General features: G+C 47.9%; 1 protein-coding gene across 1 annotated transcript in view; it reads left to right on the top strand.

The window, feature by feature from the left end:
* ANAPC2 (anaphase promoting complex subunit 2) overlaps positions 1 to 17807 on the top strand; it is a 492733-nt gene that overhangs the window by 219717 nt on the left and 255209 nt on the right. Inside the window, exon 6 of the mRNA XM_030206193.1 lies at positions 13307 to 13426. Within this exon, the coding sequence (XP_030062053.1) occupies positions 13307 to 13426 (120 nt within the window). The remainder of the gene's footprint in view (positions 1 to 13306; positions 13427 to 17807) is intronic.

Genomic DNA, 17807 nt, shown 5'->3' with positions numbered 1-17807 from the left:
ATATCTATAATATTCAGCAGATTTACTGGCTCGCTGATGCAACAGCTCATTTAGGGCTACCTGAGTGGCTAACAATTGCTCTCGGGTATGATTTGCGGACCTTTGTCCATACGACCTCCTCAATTGCACCAACTGTTCCCCCAATCTGATGATCTCTCGATCTCTCTGTTTTTTCTTTCTGACACTGTACGCTATAATCTCACCCCGTAAAACAGCCTTCCCAGCCTCCCAGAACAGTATCGGTGTATCTACATGAGATGCATTATGTAGTGTATATTCTTCCCACTTCCCCCTAATATATGTCCAAAAGTCCTGATCATAATACAGATCCATGGGAAATATCCATCTAAACTGTCTACTTTGTGAATTCTGATCTTTAAATTCAATAAATATTGCCGCATGATTTGATATAATCGTAGGATCAATTGCAGCCTCTGAGATGCCTGCAAAACTGTCTTCATCTATCAGTAGGTAATCTATTCGTGATTGCGTGTGGTGGGCTCTAGAGTAGTGCGTGTAGTCTTTAGTATTTGGGTTAAGAACCCTCCACACATCAACCACTCCCAAGGCTCCACACATCAGATTGATACCTTTATCCATCTCCCCTATCGCACCTGCTACATTATGTGATTTATCCATGGTGGAATCCGGTACCATATTGAAGTCCCCCCCAATTATCTTCTGCCGAACATTAAGATGCTGTATCTTACTGATGAGAGTATGGAAGAATTTCCTACAGTACACATTAGGGACATAAATATTACTGATCAGGTATGTAGTGTCATTCACCTTGACCTGTGCCAAAATGTATCTCCCTTCAGGATCAACACACATCTGCCCCACCTCGACCTGAAGGGATTTGTGGAACAATATCACCACCCCGGCCTTCTTCCCCACCGCTGGGGCCTCCAACACTGTCCCCACCCACCAGGTTTTGAGTTTGTCATGCTCCTGAGACGATAAATGTGTCTCCTGGAGGAGTGCTATATCTGCTCTTTTCTTTTTAAGACTATGAAGTATTTTCTTTCGCTTAATGGGGGATGAAATACCTCCCACATTCCAGGAGTATACCTTTAGTCCCATCAATCTCCTATATCTCGCTCTTGCATCAACATATGTTCCACATCTATAAGAGTGCAGGCATGGTGTCCCAGCAGCACCACTCCTACTATTCTTTTCATCAGCCACTCATCATTCAACTCACTCACATATCTCTTCTGACCCCATATACCTAATTGAAATTCTGTTAACCAAACCCTACATTTCCCCCAACCTCCCACCCCCCTATCTCCCATCCTTTAAATCCTCCCTCCTGTTCAAAGAACTAGTCATTTATTAACACCTGCACTCACCCTGCAGTTACCGTTTACCCATCCAACCCTTTCCAGACCCCACAGCCTAACCATTCACAATTTTACAGGTCACTTCTCATATACCAGTCTTTAATCATCTTCTTTTGCAACGGCCAGGAAATAGTTCAACAATTCCAAGCTGGGTCTCAGTTCCATGTGATCAATCAGTCGTATTCTGCAGTTCGCCCTGCCATGCCCATAAGTCTGCAGAAATTCAATATTGTATTCCTCGGTCCATAGCTGTTTCCCCTGTTGTCAAATTATGTATTGTCTCGTCCGTAAGATCCCCTATCTTCAAGCTCTGTTCATATCATACATTAAGTTACATCTCCATCATTCAGTATTCAAGACTTGGAAACTTATGGCAGCTCCCCTAGGGTAACTCTCCATGTTAAGATAGTCTCAAATAATCCACTGTCCTGAGTTTATCCACTATATGCTTCTGTAGTTATATCCTTCTTCCTGGAGGGTCTATTCACCCCCATGTTGTTGAATATATGCTTTAGCTGCTTCAACTGTGTCAAAAAATTTTGTGACTCCATTGATCGTGAGGTGCAGCTTAGCCGGATATAGAAGCGCAAATTTTATTTTTTTGTTGAAAAGATCCGTACATAAAGGCGCGAAGGACTTCCTCCTCATTTGCACCTGCTGAGAATAATCCTGAAAACAAAGGATCTTCTTATCTTGGTAAGTGAGGGTACTACCTCCTCTTATCGCGTCCAGAATATGTTGTTTATGACGAAAGTTCAGAGATTTTAATATGACCACTCGCGGCCTGGTCACTGGCTGTCGCGGAGGCCCAACTCTATGAGCCCGTTCAACACAGAAACTCTGTAATTTGTCCTCGATGTGTAAAGACTGCGGCAGCCATTCCTCTAAAAAGGTAGGCAGATCTTTATCCAAGAGCGATTCTGGAAGTCCAACCAGACGCAGGTTATTTCGCCTGCCCCTGTTCTCCAAATCATCGATCTTTGTCTCCAAATCCTGCACCCGCCGCTCTAATTTCTTATTAATCTCCTTCTGCGCCCCCACAGTCTCCTCCATCTCTGAAATCCGCTGTAAACCTTCATCTAACTCCAGATTCATACTATCAATACGCTCATGAGCCTCCTCCGTCCTATCAAACAATTGCTGGGAGTTTCTTATCCAACGCCGCCTCGACCGCTGCTGTTACCTCGGCCGTAATTTCCGTCAGCCATGCGGATCCCACCGCTAGTTCTCCGGATCTCGCTGGTCGGCCATCTTGTTATCTGGCAGTTTCGATTTATCTCGCTCTCTCCTCACCGATTTCGCTGCCATTCTGTTGTTCTCTGCTTGATCTTTGATCACTAATCGTTCTCTCACCTTATATGAGCAAGGCTGTAGCGTTTCGCACCTTGGGTACGTCAAATTATCAGATTTTCGGGTGAATGTGCGCGGAGCCTAGCTTTCCAGCGTCATCCCTGCACCATGGCGTCACGTGACTCATTCGAAAGAGTTTAATTGGGCAGGAGACACTTTATGCTGAGTGGGCTGGCTACTGTTATTCAGCAGCATTTAACTAGGCAGTGCTGCTAAATAAAAGCATTAACCAGCCAGGTCAAAACTGGGCAGTGGAGGGCAGTCTGGGAGGAGCTGGGAGTTATGTGAGTGCCAACAATTTTCAGTGCTACTGCCTGCATAATTAAGTGACTAAATAGGACCGCACAAAAAGCTGTTCTGTCATTGAGCTATGCAAGTGCTGGAACTGAATATAGGCCAGCAACTGCATAACTTCAGGTTTTCTGGCTGATGCTTCAATATCCCCATCCATCCCCACTTCCAGTTTCTCCCCCCTCCCGTACCTCACTGAACTTCTGGTCGTTCCCCTCCCTTGACCCCTCTGCTCTCAAGATCTAGGCACCCCCAGGACTTACCCGGGGCTATTGCTAGTAGTCTAGTGGTAACAGGCAGGAACGATCCCCTTCCTTTTCTACCTCATGCGGGTCTGTTCAAAATGGTCACTATGACCCTAACGATAGTGTTGTGATACTACCACTAGGAGTCAGCCTTGAACCCGGAGGCAAACAGGGCAGGAGCAAAAGGGGACTGCTTCTGCCCCGTCCCACTAGACTACCAGGAATCATTCTGGGTAAGTTTTGGAAGTGCCGAGGGTTGTTTTTTTTTAGTGGGGGGGAGGGGAAGGGTTGAGGCTATGGGGAGGGATCTGGGGGGGCTGATCAGCACTAGTGGCCATGTCAAAACTTTAGAGGATGGACCATCTAGGGGCAGAGTCAGAGAAAAGCTGGGAGTTATGTGGGTGCCAGCAATATTCAGTGTCATTACATAAGTACCTAAGCACTGCCACGCTGGGAAAAGACCAAAGGTCCATCAAGCCCAGCACTCTGTCTCCTACAGCAGCCAATCCAGGCCCCAAGAACCTGGCAAAAACCCAAAATTTAATAACGATCAATGGACTTTTCCTTCAGGAATCTGTCCAGACTCCCTTTAAACTCAGCAAGGCCAGCTGCTGTCACTACCTTCTCCGGCAGTGAGTTCCAGAGTCTAACCACGCGCTGAGTAAAGAAAAACTTTCTCCAATTTGTTTTAAACCTACCACATTCTAATTTCATCTTGTGTCCCCTGGTTCTATTATTGTTATTCTCCGAGGACAAGCAGGCTGCTTGTTCTCACTGATGGGTGACGTCCACGGCAGCCCCTCCAATCGGAACTTCTCTAGCAAAGGCCTTTGCTAGTCCTCGCGCGCCGATGCGCACTGCGCATGCGCGGCCATCTTCCCGCCCGAACCGGCTCGTGTTTGTCAATCTTCTTTTGTCCGCACTCGGTACGGTCGTGTTTTGCGCCGTTCGCGCCCCTTAAGTTGACCCTCGTGCGTCTTTTTGACTTTTCGCTAAAAAAAAAAAAAAAAGAGGGATTCCGGAGAAGGGCCTTTTTGGTCTTTTTCCCTTCCCCCTATTTCTAGTTTTTGGCCCCGTTAAGTTTTCTTTCGTTTTCGGGGTAGGCCCCTTTGAGGCCTCGGGTCGAGTTTTTTCTCCCCATCTTTTTGGTGCCTTACCGCAATTACGAGTTTTGATTTCACCAGCGTGATTTTTCCGCCCATGTCATCGAAGTCTCCCAGCGGCTTCAAGAAGTGCACCCAGTGCGCCCGGGTAATCTCGCTCACTGATAGGCACGCGTCGTGTCTTCAGTGTCTGGGGGCTGGGCACTGCCCGCAGGCCTGCAGTCTTTGCGCCCTTTTACAGAAAAGGACTCAGGTAGCGAGATTGGCCCAGTGGAACGTTTTGTTCTCGGGCTCTTCGTCGGCATCGGGAGTATCGAGTGCGTCGACAGCGTCAACACCTCCGCCCTCGGCCGCGACGGTATCGATTGCATCGAGGCATCGACCCTCTGCATCGTCGGGGCTGAGGCATCGGAAGGCTGCATCGGCGTCGGTGGTACCGGGACCTCCGCTTCTGCTGATGTCGTCGGACGATGGTGCTTCGTCTGGAGTGCAGGTGAGGGCTGTCCATTCCCCTGCTGGTGGCGGTGAGCCTTCGGGTGGGTCTCCCCCTACCCTGAGGGCTCCTGCGGTACAGCCCCCCCGAGACCGACCTTCTTTGGCCTCGGCCCCGAGGAAGCGACGGTTGGATTCTACGTCCTCCTCGTCGGTACCGGGGAAGCTCCGGTGACATGCTTCGTTTGAAAAAGTCAAAGAAGCATCGACACCGGTCTCCTTCCCGCGTCGGTACCGAGAGCTCTGAGTCGCCGAAGGAGTCGGCACCCAGCAGGCATCGGCACCGGGAGGACCGCTCACCCTCTGTTCAGGAGGTGTCGATGCGCTCCGCCTTGGACAGCCCGGAACAGCCTCCACGCCCGGAACAGACTCTGACTTCGACTCCTGCATCGGCTTCCATGTCTTTCTCCACAGCCGCCCTGCATGAGAGTCTCCGGGCCGTTCTCCCAGAGATCCTGGGAGAGCTGTTGCGCCCTTCCCCTTCGGTACCGGGGGTGCTTGCGCCTCCGGTACCGTCGAGCGAAGCACCGGCTGGCCCTTTGCCCGGGGTGAGGTCTCCGACATCGGTGCCGCTTGCGGTACCGACTGTGGTCGCCTCCCAGGAAGGCTCCCCGACAACGTCGGCGGAGGGAGTTTCGCCGGTGAGGGCGAGGGAGTCTACCTCTCGACGCTCCTACCGTGGCCGTGGTTCCACGGAGTCGAGCCGGGCACGGCTTCAGACACAGGTTCGTGAACTTGTGTCTGATACCGATGGTGAGGCCTCGTGGGAGGAGGAGGAGGACATCAGATATTTCTCTGACGGAGGAGTCTGATGGCCTTCCTTCGGATCCCACTCCCTCCCCTGAAAGGCAGCTTTCTCCTCCCGAGAGTCTGTCTTTCGCGGCCTTTGTCTGGGAGATGTCTACGGCCATCCCCTTCCCGGTGGTTGTGGAGGACGAGCCCAGGGCTGAAATGTTTGAGCTCCTGGACTATCCTTCTCCACCTAAGGAAGCGTCCACAGTACCCATGCATCATGTCCTAAAAAAGACATTGCTGGCGAACTGGACCAAGCCTCTAACTAATCCCCACATTCCCAAGAAGATCGAGTCCCAGTACCGGATCCATGGGGACCCAGAGCTGATGCGCACTCAGTTGCCTCATGACTCTGGAGATGTGGATTTGGCCCCAAAGAAGGCTAAGAGTTCTAGGGAGCATGCTTCGGCGCCCCCGGGCAAAGACTTTAGAACCTTAGACTCCTTTGGGAGGAAGGACTACCATTCCTCTATGCTCGTGGCCAAAATTCAGTCTTACCAGCTCTACACGAGCATACACATGCGGAACAATGTGCGGCAGTTGGCGGGCTTGGTTGATGCGCTCCCTCCTGAGCAAGCCAAGCCATTTCAGGAGGTGGTCAGGCAGCTGAAGGCGTGCTGAAAATTCCTGGCCAGAGGGGTGTATGACACCTTTGATGTTGAGTCCAGGGCCGCTGCTCAAGGTGTGGTGATGCGCAGACTCTCATGGCTGCGTGCCTCCGACCTGGAGAATAGGATCCAGCAGCGGATTGCGGACTCCCCTTGCCATGCGGATAATATTTTTGGAGAGATGGTCGAACAGGTGGTACAACAGCTCCACCAGCGGGATACCGCTTTCGACAAGTTCTCCCGCCGGCAGCCTTCAGCTTCTACCTCTACAGGTAGACGTTTTTATGGGGGAAGGAAGACTGTTCCCTACTCTTCTGGTAAGCTTAGGTACAATCCTCCTTCTCGACAGCCTGCGGCCCAGGCTAAGACCCAGCGCGCTCGCTCTCGTCAGCAGCATGCGCCTCAGCAAGGCCCCTCGGCTCCCCAGCAAAAGCAAGGGGCGAGCTTTTGACTGGCTCCAGCAGAGCATAGCCGACATCCAAGTGTCAGTACCGGGCGACCTACCGGTCGGAGGGAGGTTGAAAGTTTTTCACCAAAGGTGGCCTCTCATAACCTCCGATCAGTGGGTTCTTCAAATAGTCCGGCAAGGATACACTCTCAATTTGGCCTCCAAACCTCCAAATTGTCCACCGGGAGCTCAGTCTTACAGCTTCCAACACAAGCAGGTACTTGCAGAGGAACTCTCCGCCCTTCTCAGCCCCAATGCGGTCGAGCCCGTGCCATCCGGGCAAGAAGGGTGGGATTCTATTCCAGGTACTTCCTTGTGGAAAAGAAAACAGGGGGGATGCGTCCCATCCTAGACCTAAGGGCCCTGAACAAATATCTGGTCAAGGAAAAGTTCAGGATGCTTTCCCTGGGCACCCTTCTCCCCATGATTCAGGAAAACGATTGGCTATGCTCTTGAACTTGAAGGACGCCTACACGCACATCCCGATACTGCCAGCTCACAGACAGTATCTGCGATTTCAGCTGGGCACACGTCACTTCCAGTACTGTGTGCTACCCTTTGGGCTCGCCTCTGCGCCCAGAGTGTTCACGAAGTGCTTGGCTGTAGTAGCAGCGGCACTTTCCAGGCTGGGGGTTCACGTGTTCCCATATCTCGACGATTGGCTGGTAAAGAACACATCCGAGGCAGGAGCTCTACAGTCCATGCAGATGACTATTCGCCTCCTGGAGCTACTGGGGTTTGTGATAAATTATCCAAAGTCCCATCTTCTCCCAGTACAGAGACTCGAATTCATAGGAGCTCTGCTGGATTCTCGGACGGCTCGTGCCTATCTCCCAGAGGCGAGAGCCAACAACTTGTTGTCCCTCGTCTCGCGGGTGCGAGCGTCCCAGCAGATCACAGCTCGGCAGATGTTGAGATTGCTGGGCCACATGATCTCCACAGTTCATGTGACTCCCATGGCCCGTCTTCACATGAGATCTGCTCAATGGACCCTAGCTTCCCAGTGGTTTCAGGCTGCTGGGGATCTAGAAGACGTGATCCACCTGTCCACGAGTTTTCTCAAATCACTGTATTGGTGGACGATTTGGTCCAATTTGACTCTGGGACGTCCTTTCCAAATTCCTCAGCCTCAAAAAGTGCTGACTACGGATGCGTCTCTCCTGGGGTGGGGAGCTCATGTCGATGGGCTTCACACCCAGGGAAGCTGGTCCCTCCAGGAACGCGATCTGCAGATCAATCTCCTGGAGTTGCGAGCGGTCTGGAACGCTCTGAAGGCTTTCAGAGATCGGCTGTCCCATCAAATTATCCAAATTCAGACAGACAACCAGGTTGCCATGTATTACATCAACAAGCAGGGGGGCACCGGATCTCGCCCCCTGTGTCAGGAAGCCGTCAGCATGTGGCTCTGGGCTCGCCGTCACGGCATGGTGCTCCAAGCCACATATCTGGCAGGCGTAAACAACAGTCTGGCCGACAGACTGAGCAGGATTATGCAACCTCACGAGTGGTCGCTCAACTCCAGAGTAGTGCGACAGATCTTCCAGGTGTGGGGCACCCCCTTGGTAGATCTATTTGCATCTCGAGCCAACCACAAGGTCCCTCAGTTCTGTTCCAGGCTTCAGGCCAACGGCAGACTGGCACCGGATGCCTTCCTCCTGTACTGGGGGGAAGGTCTGCTGTATGCTTATCCTCCCATACCTCTGGTGGGGAAGACTTTGTTGAAACTCAAGCAAGACCGAGGCACCATGATTCTGATTGCTCCTTTTTGGCCGCTTCAGATCTGGTTCCCTCTTCTTCTGGAGTTGTCCTCCGAAGAACCGTGGAGATTGGAGTGTTTTCCGACCCTCATCACACAGGACGAAGGGGCGCTTGTGCATCCCAACCTCCAGTCTCTGGCTCTCACGGCCTGGATGTTGAGGGCGTAGACATTTTGCCTCTTTAGGTCTGTCAGAGGGTGTCTCCCGCATCTTGCTTGCTTCCAGGAAAGATTCCACTAAGAGGAGTTACTTCTTTCTATGGAGAAGGTTTGCCGTCTGGTGTGACAGCAAGGCCCTAGATCCTCGCTCTTGTCCTACACAGACCCTGCTTGAATACCTTCTGCACTTGTCTGAGTCTGGTCTCAAGACCAACTCTGTAAGGGTTCACCTTAGTGCAATCAGTGCATACCATTACCGTGTGGAAGGTAAGCCGATCTCAGGACAGCCTTTAGTTGTTCGCTTCATGAGAGGTTTGCTTTTGTCAAAGCCCCCTATCAAATCTCCTACAGTGTCATGGGATCTCAATGTCGTTCTCACCCAGCTGATGAAACCTCCTTTTGAGCCACTGAACTCCTGCCATCTGAAGTACTTGACCTGGAAGGTCATTTTCTTGGTGGCAGATACTTCAGCTCGTAGAGTCAGTGAGCTTCAGGCCCTGGTAGCCCAGGCCCCTTACACCAAATTTCATCATAACAGAGTAGTCCTCCGCACTCACCCTAAGTTCTTGCCAAAGGTTGTGTCGGAGTTCCATCTGAACCAGTCAATTGTCTTGCCAACATTCTTTCCCCGTCCTCATTCCTGCCCTGCTGAACGTCAGGTGCACACATTGGACTGCAAGAGAGCATTGGCCTTCTATCTGGAGCGGGCACAGCCCAACAGACAGTCTGCCCAATTGCTTGTTTCTTTTGATCCCAACAGGAGGGGAGTGGCTGTGGGGAAACGCACCATATCCAATTGGCTAGCAGATTGCATTTCCTTCACTTACGCCCAGGCTGGGCTGGCTCTTGAAGGTCATGTCACGGCTCATAATGTTAGAGCCATGGCAGCGTCGGTAGCCCACTTGAAGTCAGCCACTATTGAAGAGATTTGCAAAGCTGCGACGTGGTCATCTGTCCACATATTCACATCTCATTACTGCCTGCAGCAGGATACCCGACGCGACAGTCGGTTCGGGCAGTCAGTGCTTCAGAATCTGTTCGGGGTTTAGGATCCAACTCCACCCCCCTAAGCCCATGTTTTTATTCTGTTTCAGGCTACACTCTCAGTTAGTTGGAAAAATTGTTAGGTCAATCTCAGTTATGTCCTCGCCGTTGCGAGGCCCAATTGACCATGTTTGTTGTTTTGAGTGAGCCTGGGGGCTAGGGGTACCCCATCAGTGAGAACAAGCAGCCTGCTTGTCCTTGGAGAAAGCGAATGCTACATACCTGTAGAAGGTATTCTCCGAGGACAGCAGGCTGATTGTTCTCACAAACCCGCCCGCCTCCCCTTTGGAGTTATGTCTTCCCTTGTCTTTGTCTTGCATATGGGACTGACGAACACGAGCCAGTTCGGGCGGGAAGACGGCCGCGCATGCGTGGTGCGCATCGGCGCGCGAGGACTAGCAAAGGCCTTTGCTAGAGAAGTTCCGATTGGAGGGGCTGCCGTGGACGTCACCCATCAGTGAGAACAATCAGCCTGCTGTCCTCGGAGAATACCTTCTACAGGTATGTAGCATTCGCTGAAAGCGTAATCAAACGCTTCATATCTGTCCGCTCTACCCCACTCATTATTTTGTGGACCTCTATCATATCACCCCTCAGCCGCCTTTTCTCCAGGCTAAAGAGTCCTAGCCTTCTTAACCTCTCCTCATAAGGTAGTCGTCCCATCCCTTTTATCATTTTCGTTGCCCTTCTCTGCACCTTCTCCAATACCTTTATATCTTTTTTGACAGGATGATCGGCACCACTGGAGGAGGATCTGAATTGGGGGCGGGGTGGATGCTATGGTGGCAGACCTGACAGATTCTCTTATATGAGTCCTGGCCGATATTCAGTTGGGACCTGCGTAAGACCTAGCTGAATATGTACAACAACTGTGTAACTGCTGGCAGCTATCACAAGTTTGGTGATGCCTGAATATTCAATGCCGGTGCTGAAATGTAGGCCAGCATTGGATATTTAGGTTTAATTTAACTGGCGGGGTTCAATGCTTTAAAAAAAAAAAAAAAAAGCTGACCACTGCTAGCTTACTATTGACCGGTAAGATTGTAAGCCATTTGGAGACAGGGAAATACCTAGTGTATCTGAATATAACTCACCTTGATATAGTACTGTAAAAGATGGGAGCTAAATGTAAAATAAAAAGTTTTCTTTTTCTGTTCTTTTCTTCCTCTTTTCTTACCCTGCCCTCACACAGTATAACATGCCTCTCTTTGTCTCTCTATTCCCTTTAGTCTTTTATGCTCCCCTGTTATCATGTGCACTCTCTCACTCCCCCATTGCTACCACTTACTCTAATAGGACAGTAACCCTGTGCTTGCTGTTATGTTGGTACTCTGCAACTATTCCTGGGGGAGTTCTGGTCAGCTACGCAGCATAGAATTTGTGCAGAATTCTCCACCCCGCAGGATGTGCAGAATTCTGCCCATGCTGCAATCCCACAGTTCGCATAAATAGCCGGGTCTAAGCTGGCACAGGAGGAGGAATTTGACCCACTGTGCCGCAGTTTACTTCCTCCTTGTGGTGGGAACTCAGTAGGGGAGGGGTAGAGAGAGTGAGCAGAGCCGCTGCTGTGGCGGAAAACGAGAAGGGGCCAGAGAAAAGGTGAGTGTGCATTGAGGGTTTGGGGTTAGAGTACAGGAGTGAATCATGTACCATGGGGTGAGGGATTGGGGGCAGAGTAAATGGGTGAATGTGCCATGGGGGTGGGAGCAGGAAGCTGAAGGCTGCCCATGGGTGATAGGGTGGTGGGAAATGGGGGGGGGAGGGGAAAGAATAAGAGGGGGTCTTGCATGCAGGAGAAGACTTTATGGGTAGACAGAATTATGGGTTATATTGGGATTTAGAGGGAGAGAGATCTGCAGTTGAAGTGAGAGAGGGAACCGAGGAGGCTGGCGCCTGAAAAAGGAAAAGACAGGAAGGGATTTTAGGCCTTTCGATGAGGGAATTCTACACAAAACTGTACAAATAAACTTTGCAGAACTTTAAAATATTGTGCATTGAATTAAAAAAAACAATTGTGCAGAATTTTCAATGTTTTTTGTGCAGAATTCCCCCTGGAGTACAGTACACAAAATCAAGCAGTGACAGGAGGGTGGATAGTAGGATTAGTGGTCCATAATCAGGGGAAGCAGGAGGAAGAGAGAAGCCACAGGCAGCTGTAGGTCAAAGGGGGGAAGAAGGGGCAGCAGTGGGAGGAAAGAACCATCCCAGCTGCAAGTAAAGGAAGAAGCAGGTAGAAGGAGAAGAAGAGCCGTATCAGCTGCAGGAAGAGTAGGAAGAGGAGAGAAGCCAATAGACCACTTGTAGGTACAGGAAGCAGCGGATGGGAGGAGCAAAGCAGTCATCACCAGATGAGGAGAAGACAACAGCACAATGCAATTTACTACAGCTTCATAGCTAGAAGTGAATTCTGCAACAATTACCACAGCCATAGAATTGGAATACAACAAGGGCTCTGTGTGTTAGCATAATTATCCTATATAATAAAACGTACCTCCAACATTCTGAAGCTGACCTCATGGCTGAGGCATTCCTGCTCTCGGCATCCATCTCCTGAATTGACATCATGTCCTTCCGGGTTTGTCACAAGCAGAAGTGACCAACCACACGAGGTTTCTCGGCTTCAGAATGTTGGAGCTGCATTCTATTAAATAGGATTGGTCAGTTCCTTGAAGCACAGCCAGAGCTCAGCGTCCTGCACAGTAACGCTCAGACACCAGAGAGAGAGGGGGGGCCTGACACCAGAGAGGGGGTTTCTCTGTCACACACACACACACTCTCTCTCTCACACACTCTCTCATAGTCAATGTCTTTCACTCTCACACTCTGTCTCTCACACACTCTATGTCCCACACTGTATCACATTCACTCTCTATGTGCAACACAATCACTCACACTCTTGGTCTCATACACTCAGTCTCACAGAGAGTCTGTGTCTCACACACACTCTCTCTCGCACACACACACACTGTATCTGTGTGAAACACACTCTCTCTCACACTGTGTCTCACATATGCACTTGCACACACTCTCATTCTCAAAAACACACACTCTCTCTCTCACAGACACACTCGCACCCAGTCTCTCTCTCTCTCTCTCACACACACACACACTTCCACATTCACTCTCTCTCTCACACACAGTCACTCTCACAAACATACACACTCCGAGGAAAACCTTGCTAGCGCCCGTTTCATTTGTGTCAGAAACGGGCCTTTTTTTACTAGTGTTGAAAGAAAAGCAGAGGTCCATTAGGTTCATGTTTCTGAGAGGCGAAGAGCTCTTTTTTTACAGGGTCATCTCCTGCATATCAGTAGCCAGTTGTATAATAATGAAGAAAGCTCCTTCCCAGCCCTAAACATGATAATAATTAAGTCCCTAGCTCAGCATTATGCATGAAATTCATCATAACCATCCACATTTTGTGTCCTCCATGAAATGTCCTATTCATTTTTAAAGTATGTTATATTATAATTATGATGGTTACATCCTTTAATATAAATCAAATTTGAGGTATAAATATAAAATTCTCATGGCCAGCTTTGTAGCAAGGGATCAAAGGCTATGTTTAGTCTCTAAGCAAAAAATTTTCCTTTGGTTAGTTAGGCAGAATATAACCTCTGTATGTTAGTATGGTGGATGAGCAAGATCTGAAATTCTATTTTTGCTTGTGTGAAGATTTTCCAGATTCTAAAGCGGCAATTGAAGACTTAAAATATTGCCTGGAAAGAACCAACCAGAGACAGCAGCTGTTGATGGCTCTCAAAACTGCACTGGAGACAAGATTGCTGCATCCTGGTCTGTATTTCTGTCAAAATAAATATTTATGATGCTGGTGTAATTGTGCGCATACACTCTACATATGTACTAATGTATTTTATAAAAATACATGGTACATTGCAACTTCACCCCGTCCCGTCCAAACTACACACCTGGGAATGCCTACTTCCTTATTGTCTGTACCAGACCAGTCCAGAATCAATGGGTTATGCCTGTTAGCCAGTAGATAGGAGAAAGAGCCAGTCAGATTTGAGCTCATCCCTAATATAAGGCACCATACAAGCTTAGCCCTTCAGTATTGTTCTATCTCCAGCAGACAGTTGTCATACCATGAAATTCTTTTTGTCTTTCAGCTCCTAGTCCAGCTAGAGAACTGGGTTATCAGTTGAATGTGGAGATTTTCTGAGAGATTTAGGGTATTTCCTTGGAATCCTCTACTGAAGGGATACTTGGAAGAATCTGGGTTTTCTGCTTTACTCTTCACCTCAGAGATCAGTATCTTTTGGCCCTCTTTCTGCATAGAGCTTTGTTTAAATAAAAAAAAAAAGAGAGAGAGACAGCATTTTTTTTATCTGAGGAAACTAAAACAGCAGCCTATTACAAAGGGTTTTTTTCTGAGATTTGGATCAACCTTCTCTGAGAGGAATGTTGTTTTCTTTTTCTTACAGAAGCTGATGTCTTTTTTATTGCCGGTTCAACGTGTGGGCCTCCTTCAGCGGGCAGGCCTCCTGTGTGGTAACAGAACATTGGCTGTGTCACCACTTCAGTTGAGATGACATTGGCTTTTGAGCGGTCAAAATGGAGCTGCTGTAGTTCATTGGGGCAATGCTGCTCTTGCAGCACTCTGTTGGTGTCTAGCTGTGAGGCAAAGTAACATCGGTGGAGAGATTCAGTTTTGGATTCAGTGGTGGCAGACTCCATTTCCTCTCTCAGCTGTTTCCCTTCTCTGAAAGTGCAGGAATGGCGACCATTTTGGAGATGGCTGCTTCTCCTTTTAACCTGCCTTAGCCTCAGGCAGACATGAGAGAAGAGTCTTTACGAAGCCCATCCAGTGCAGTGGAGGGTCCCTCAAGAGGTTTATTTGGGGAAAAGGACGAATTCTTTTTGTTGAAAAGTACTTGAGGAGACCAACACTAGATGCAGCACATGATAGGTGGTGGAGGGTTCAGAGGAGCCTATTTTGTTCCAAATGACTTTTGTCTGAATCAGCTGGTCAGCTGGGATTCTCATTCAGTTCTCTGAGAGAGACCTTCAGTCCAGGGGAGTATCCATAGTGTTGTGTCTAGAGGAGCTTCAGGACTTGCTCCTCTGGAGGAGGGAGAGATTCCTGTGTTTGAGAGATGATCTTTTAGCTGTAAGGTTCTTTCGGAGGGAGGACCTGGCTAACAATATTGCTCAGTCTTCACAAGCCTTAAGTATCATAGATACCCTTCCTGAGTCCTCAGTAGATCCTATTCTGGAATGCCTCATAAGGCTTTTATTATTCATCTGGTGGTTCAAGCTCCAATCTTTGCAAGGATGGTTCTTTGTGAGAGGCTCTGGAAGCTGGCCTTAGAGTAAGAAGAGCTATGACAAGCTCTATTTCCCCTTGTTCAGGATGAAAAGTATAAGCTAAAGTAGCCCAATGTGGATATCATGGTGACAGCTGTTACAAAAGAGCACTATCATTCCAGTTGGAGGTACTGCCTTGAAGGATGTACCAGAAATGGTTTTCAAGGGTGAGGAGGAACTGAAAAATCTCTGTGAACCTGGAAGATGTACTGAGCCAAATCGACAAGTTGGAGTGATAAATCACCTGGACCGGATGAAATTGTTGATCTTCTGTTGGTGATCTGTAACCTGTCATGTAAAATTGTCTACGGTACTTGAAGAATGGAGGGTGGCCAATGTAATGCCAATTTTTAAAAAAGGTTCCAGGGGTGATCCAGGAAATTACAGACCGGTAAGCCTGACTTCAATGCTGGGCAAAATAGTGGAACCTATTATAATGAATAAAATTACAGAACACATAGACAAACATGGTTTACTGGGACAGAGTCAGCATAGATTCAGCCAAGGGAAGTCTTTCCTCACCAATTTGCTTTATTTCTTTGAAGGCATTATTATTTTTTTTTTATATTTTATTTATCGTTTTTATACATAGTAAACAAGTATAAACTTGTAAAGAAAAATCCACTATTACAATTAAATCTAAAGATATTATTCATAACACAAATTAAATATTATAGCTTCATTTAAAGTCCACAACAGGAGTCCAAGATTCCTAAATAGGAGAAAACAGGTAATAAACTTTATAAATCAAATTTTGAGATACAGACGAGTTTCTATTCAACTTTACTTAACTAGGAGCTCTCTTAGATGTTAAAAAAGATGACAATTGGTCAGGATCAAAATAAACATATTTCAAGGCTTGATAGGAGATTAAACATTTGCAAGGATATTTAAGGTAAAAACTTGCGCCAAGTTGAAGTGTCTCCTGTCTCATCTGTAAAAACATTTGTCGTCGCCTTTGCGTTTCCCTCGCTAGATCTGGAAAAACACGAGTTTGCAAACCACGAAAAGTTTTTTCTTTATTCTGAAAAAACTTCTTTAAAATCCAGATCTTGTCTGAAGGTAACGCTACTGTGGCCAACATAGTAGTTGGTGTTATCTGTTCTGAATCCGACATTTCAAGAAGGGCAGAAACATCCAATGGTTGCGCATTCTGAATATTATTCCTTTGTAAAGGATCCAAACCCTTCACAGGTATATAAAAAACCTGTGAAAAGGGTGGCATATCTTTATCTTCTATCTCTAGAATTTCTCTGAGGTAATTTTTTAGCATCTCCCGAGGGGAGATAAGTGGTTGTCGCGGAAAATTTATAAAACGCAGATTATTAGATTTTGAAGTATTTTCCAGCATTTCTGATTTTCTCCTTAAATTAACCAAGTCTTTAAGCATTGTTGTTTGCTGTTATTTCAACTCTAAAACATCCTTTTCCTGTTTAGCCAAATCTGCTTTAACTATTTTCACCTCATTCTCAATTTCTGTTACCTTCCCATCTAATATCACAACTTCATTTCTTATTTTCCTCATCTTGGGGCACAAAAACGTCCCCAATTCTTCAATCAACTGCCATAGATTGTCCAATGTCACTTCATCTGGTTTCTGAAAAAGTTTAGCAAATGCAATGCTCTCACTCTCTTCCTGTGAAACATGTTTCTCACCTTCCAATGTCTCTCGCAACTCCTCCTGTGTTTTTTCCGGCAGTGTGAGATAACAGGGAAGAAGCTGACAAATCTCCCACATTCTCCGTTAAGGCTAACACTGCCTCCCGTCCAATTCCACCCTGTAACACTTCTGTATTCAGGGCTAAGGACGCCGCCACTGGAGAACTACTTCTCACAGGCTGGGGAGGAGGGGCCCTTGCGTAGGGGCTCAAAGAAACTTCCAGTTCAAGGTTCAGCTCCTGGTCTCCTATCCTGGGCTGTTCCAGCGAACTGCTCACCGACACTGCTGTTGAAACCTGAGCTCGTTGCAGATAAGATTCAATCAAGCCAGAAGATATCAAAGGTCTTTGCTGCTGGGCTGCAGTAGCAGCAGCTCTGCCCCTTCTCTTCGGCATTACAAGGTAATTAGAGAGTAACAGTAAAATCTGGAGGAGCTCTGAAACACGTCTGTCTCAGTCAGCGGCCATCTTGGAACCACTTTGAAGGCATTATTAAACGTGGATAAAGGTGAGTCGGTTGATGTGGTATATCTAGATATTCAGAAAGCTTTTGACAAAGTTCCTTATGAAAGACTACTGAGAAAATTAAAAAGTCATGTCCTTCTGTGGCTTAGGAATTAGTTATTGGACAGAAAATAGAGGATAGGGTTAAATGGCCATTCCTTAGCGTATGTGACTGATGGGTTGTGCGTGGCTTCCAGCAGGTGGAGACTGAGAAAACTGTGACTCTAGAGAAAGCCAATAAGAGCCCTTGCCAGCTTGAAAAAGATCCAGTAATCTCAGTCTTCAGCAGGTGGAAGGTGGTGAGCCCTTCAGTCTCATTCCTTATACTTTTCTGTTTTCTTGCTGTATTTCTTTTAGTTTGGTTGAAGCCTTGGTTGGGTAGTTTAGTCTTTTCTGTGCTGTTGGAGGCAGAGTTCTGTGGGGGTCTCTTAGTGCCTCCTGAGTTTGTGTTACAAATATATTGAGCTTTTCTGCTGCACAAAGCTGGTCCGGTGGAAGCTCTAGTAAAGAGGTCTCAGGAGGGGCAATTAGTGGCTGCAAAGAGGCTCAGGCAGTCATGGGATGTAGAAGAGGATTGTTCTTCTGAACCTTACCAGGAAATGCCATCCTTGGAAGAGCCACAGTTTTTTCCTAATGGTCCCTTACCTGAGGATCTCGTTCAGCCTGACGATGGAGGAGGGGGAGGA

The sequence above is a fragment of the Microcaecilia unicolor genome, chromosome 6, assembly GCF_901765095.1.
Source record: "Microcaecilia unicolor chromosome 6, aMicUni1.1, whole genome shotgun sequence".
In the NCBI taxonomy this organism is placed as follows: domain Eukaryota; kingdom Metazoa; phylum Chordata; class Amphibia; order Gymnophiona; family Siphonopidae; genus Microcaecilia; species Microcaecilia unicolor.
The sequence above is the reverse complement of the archived record's forward strand: the minus strand, read 5'-3'. Positions and strand labels throughout refer to the sequence as shown.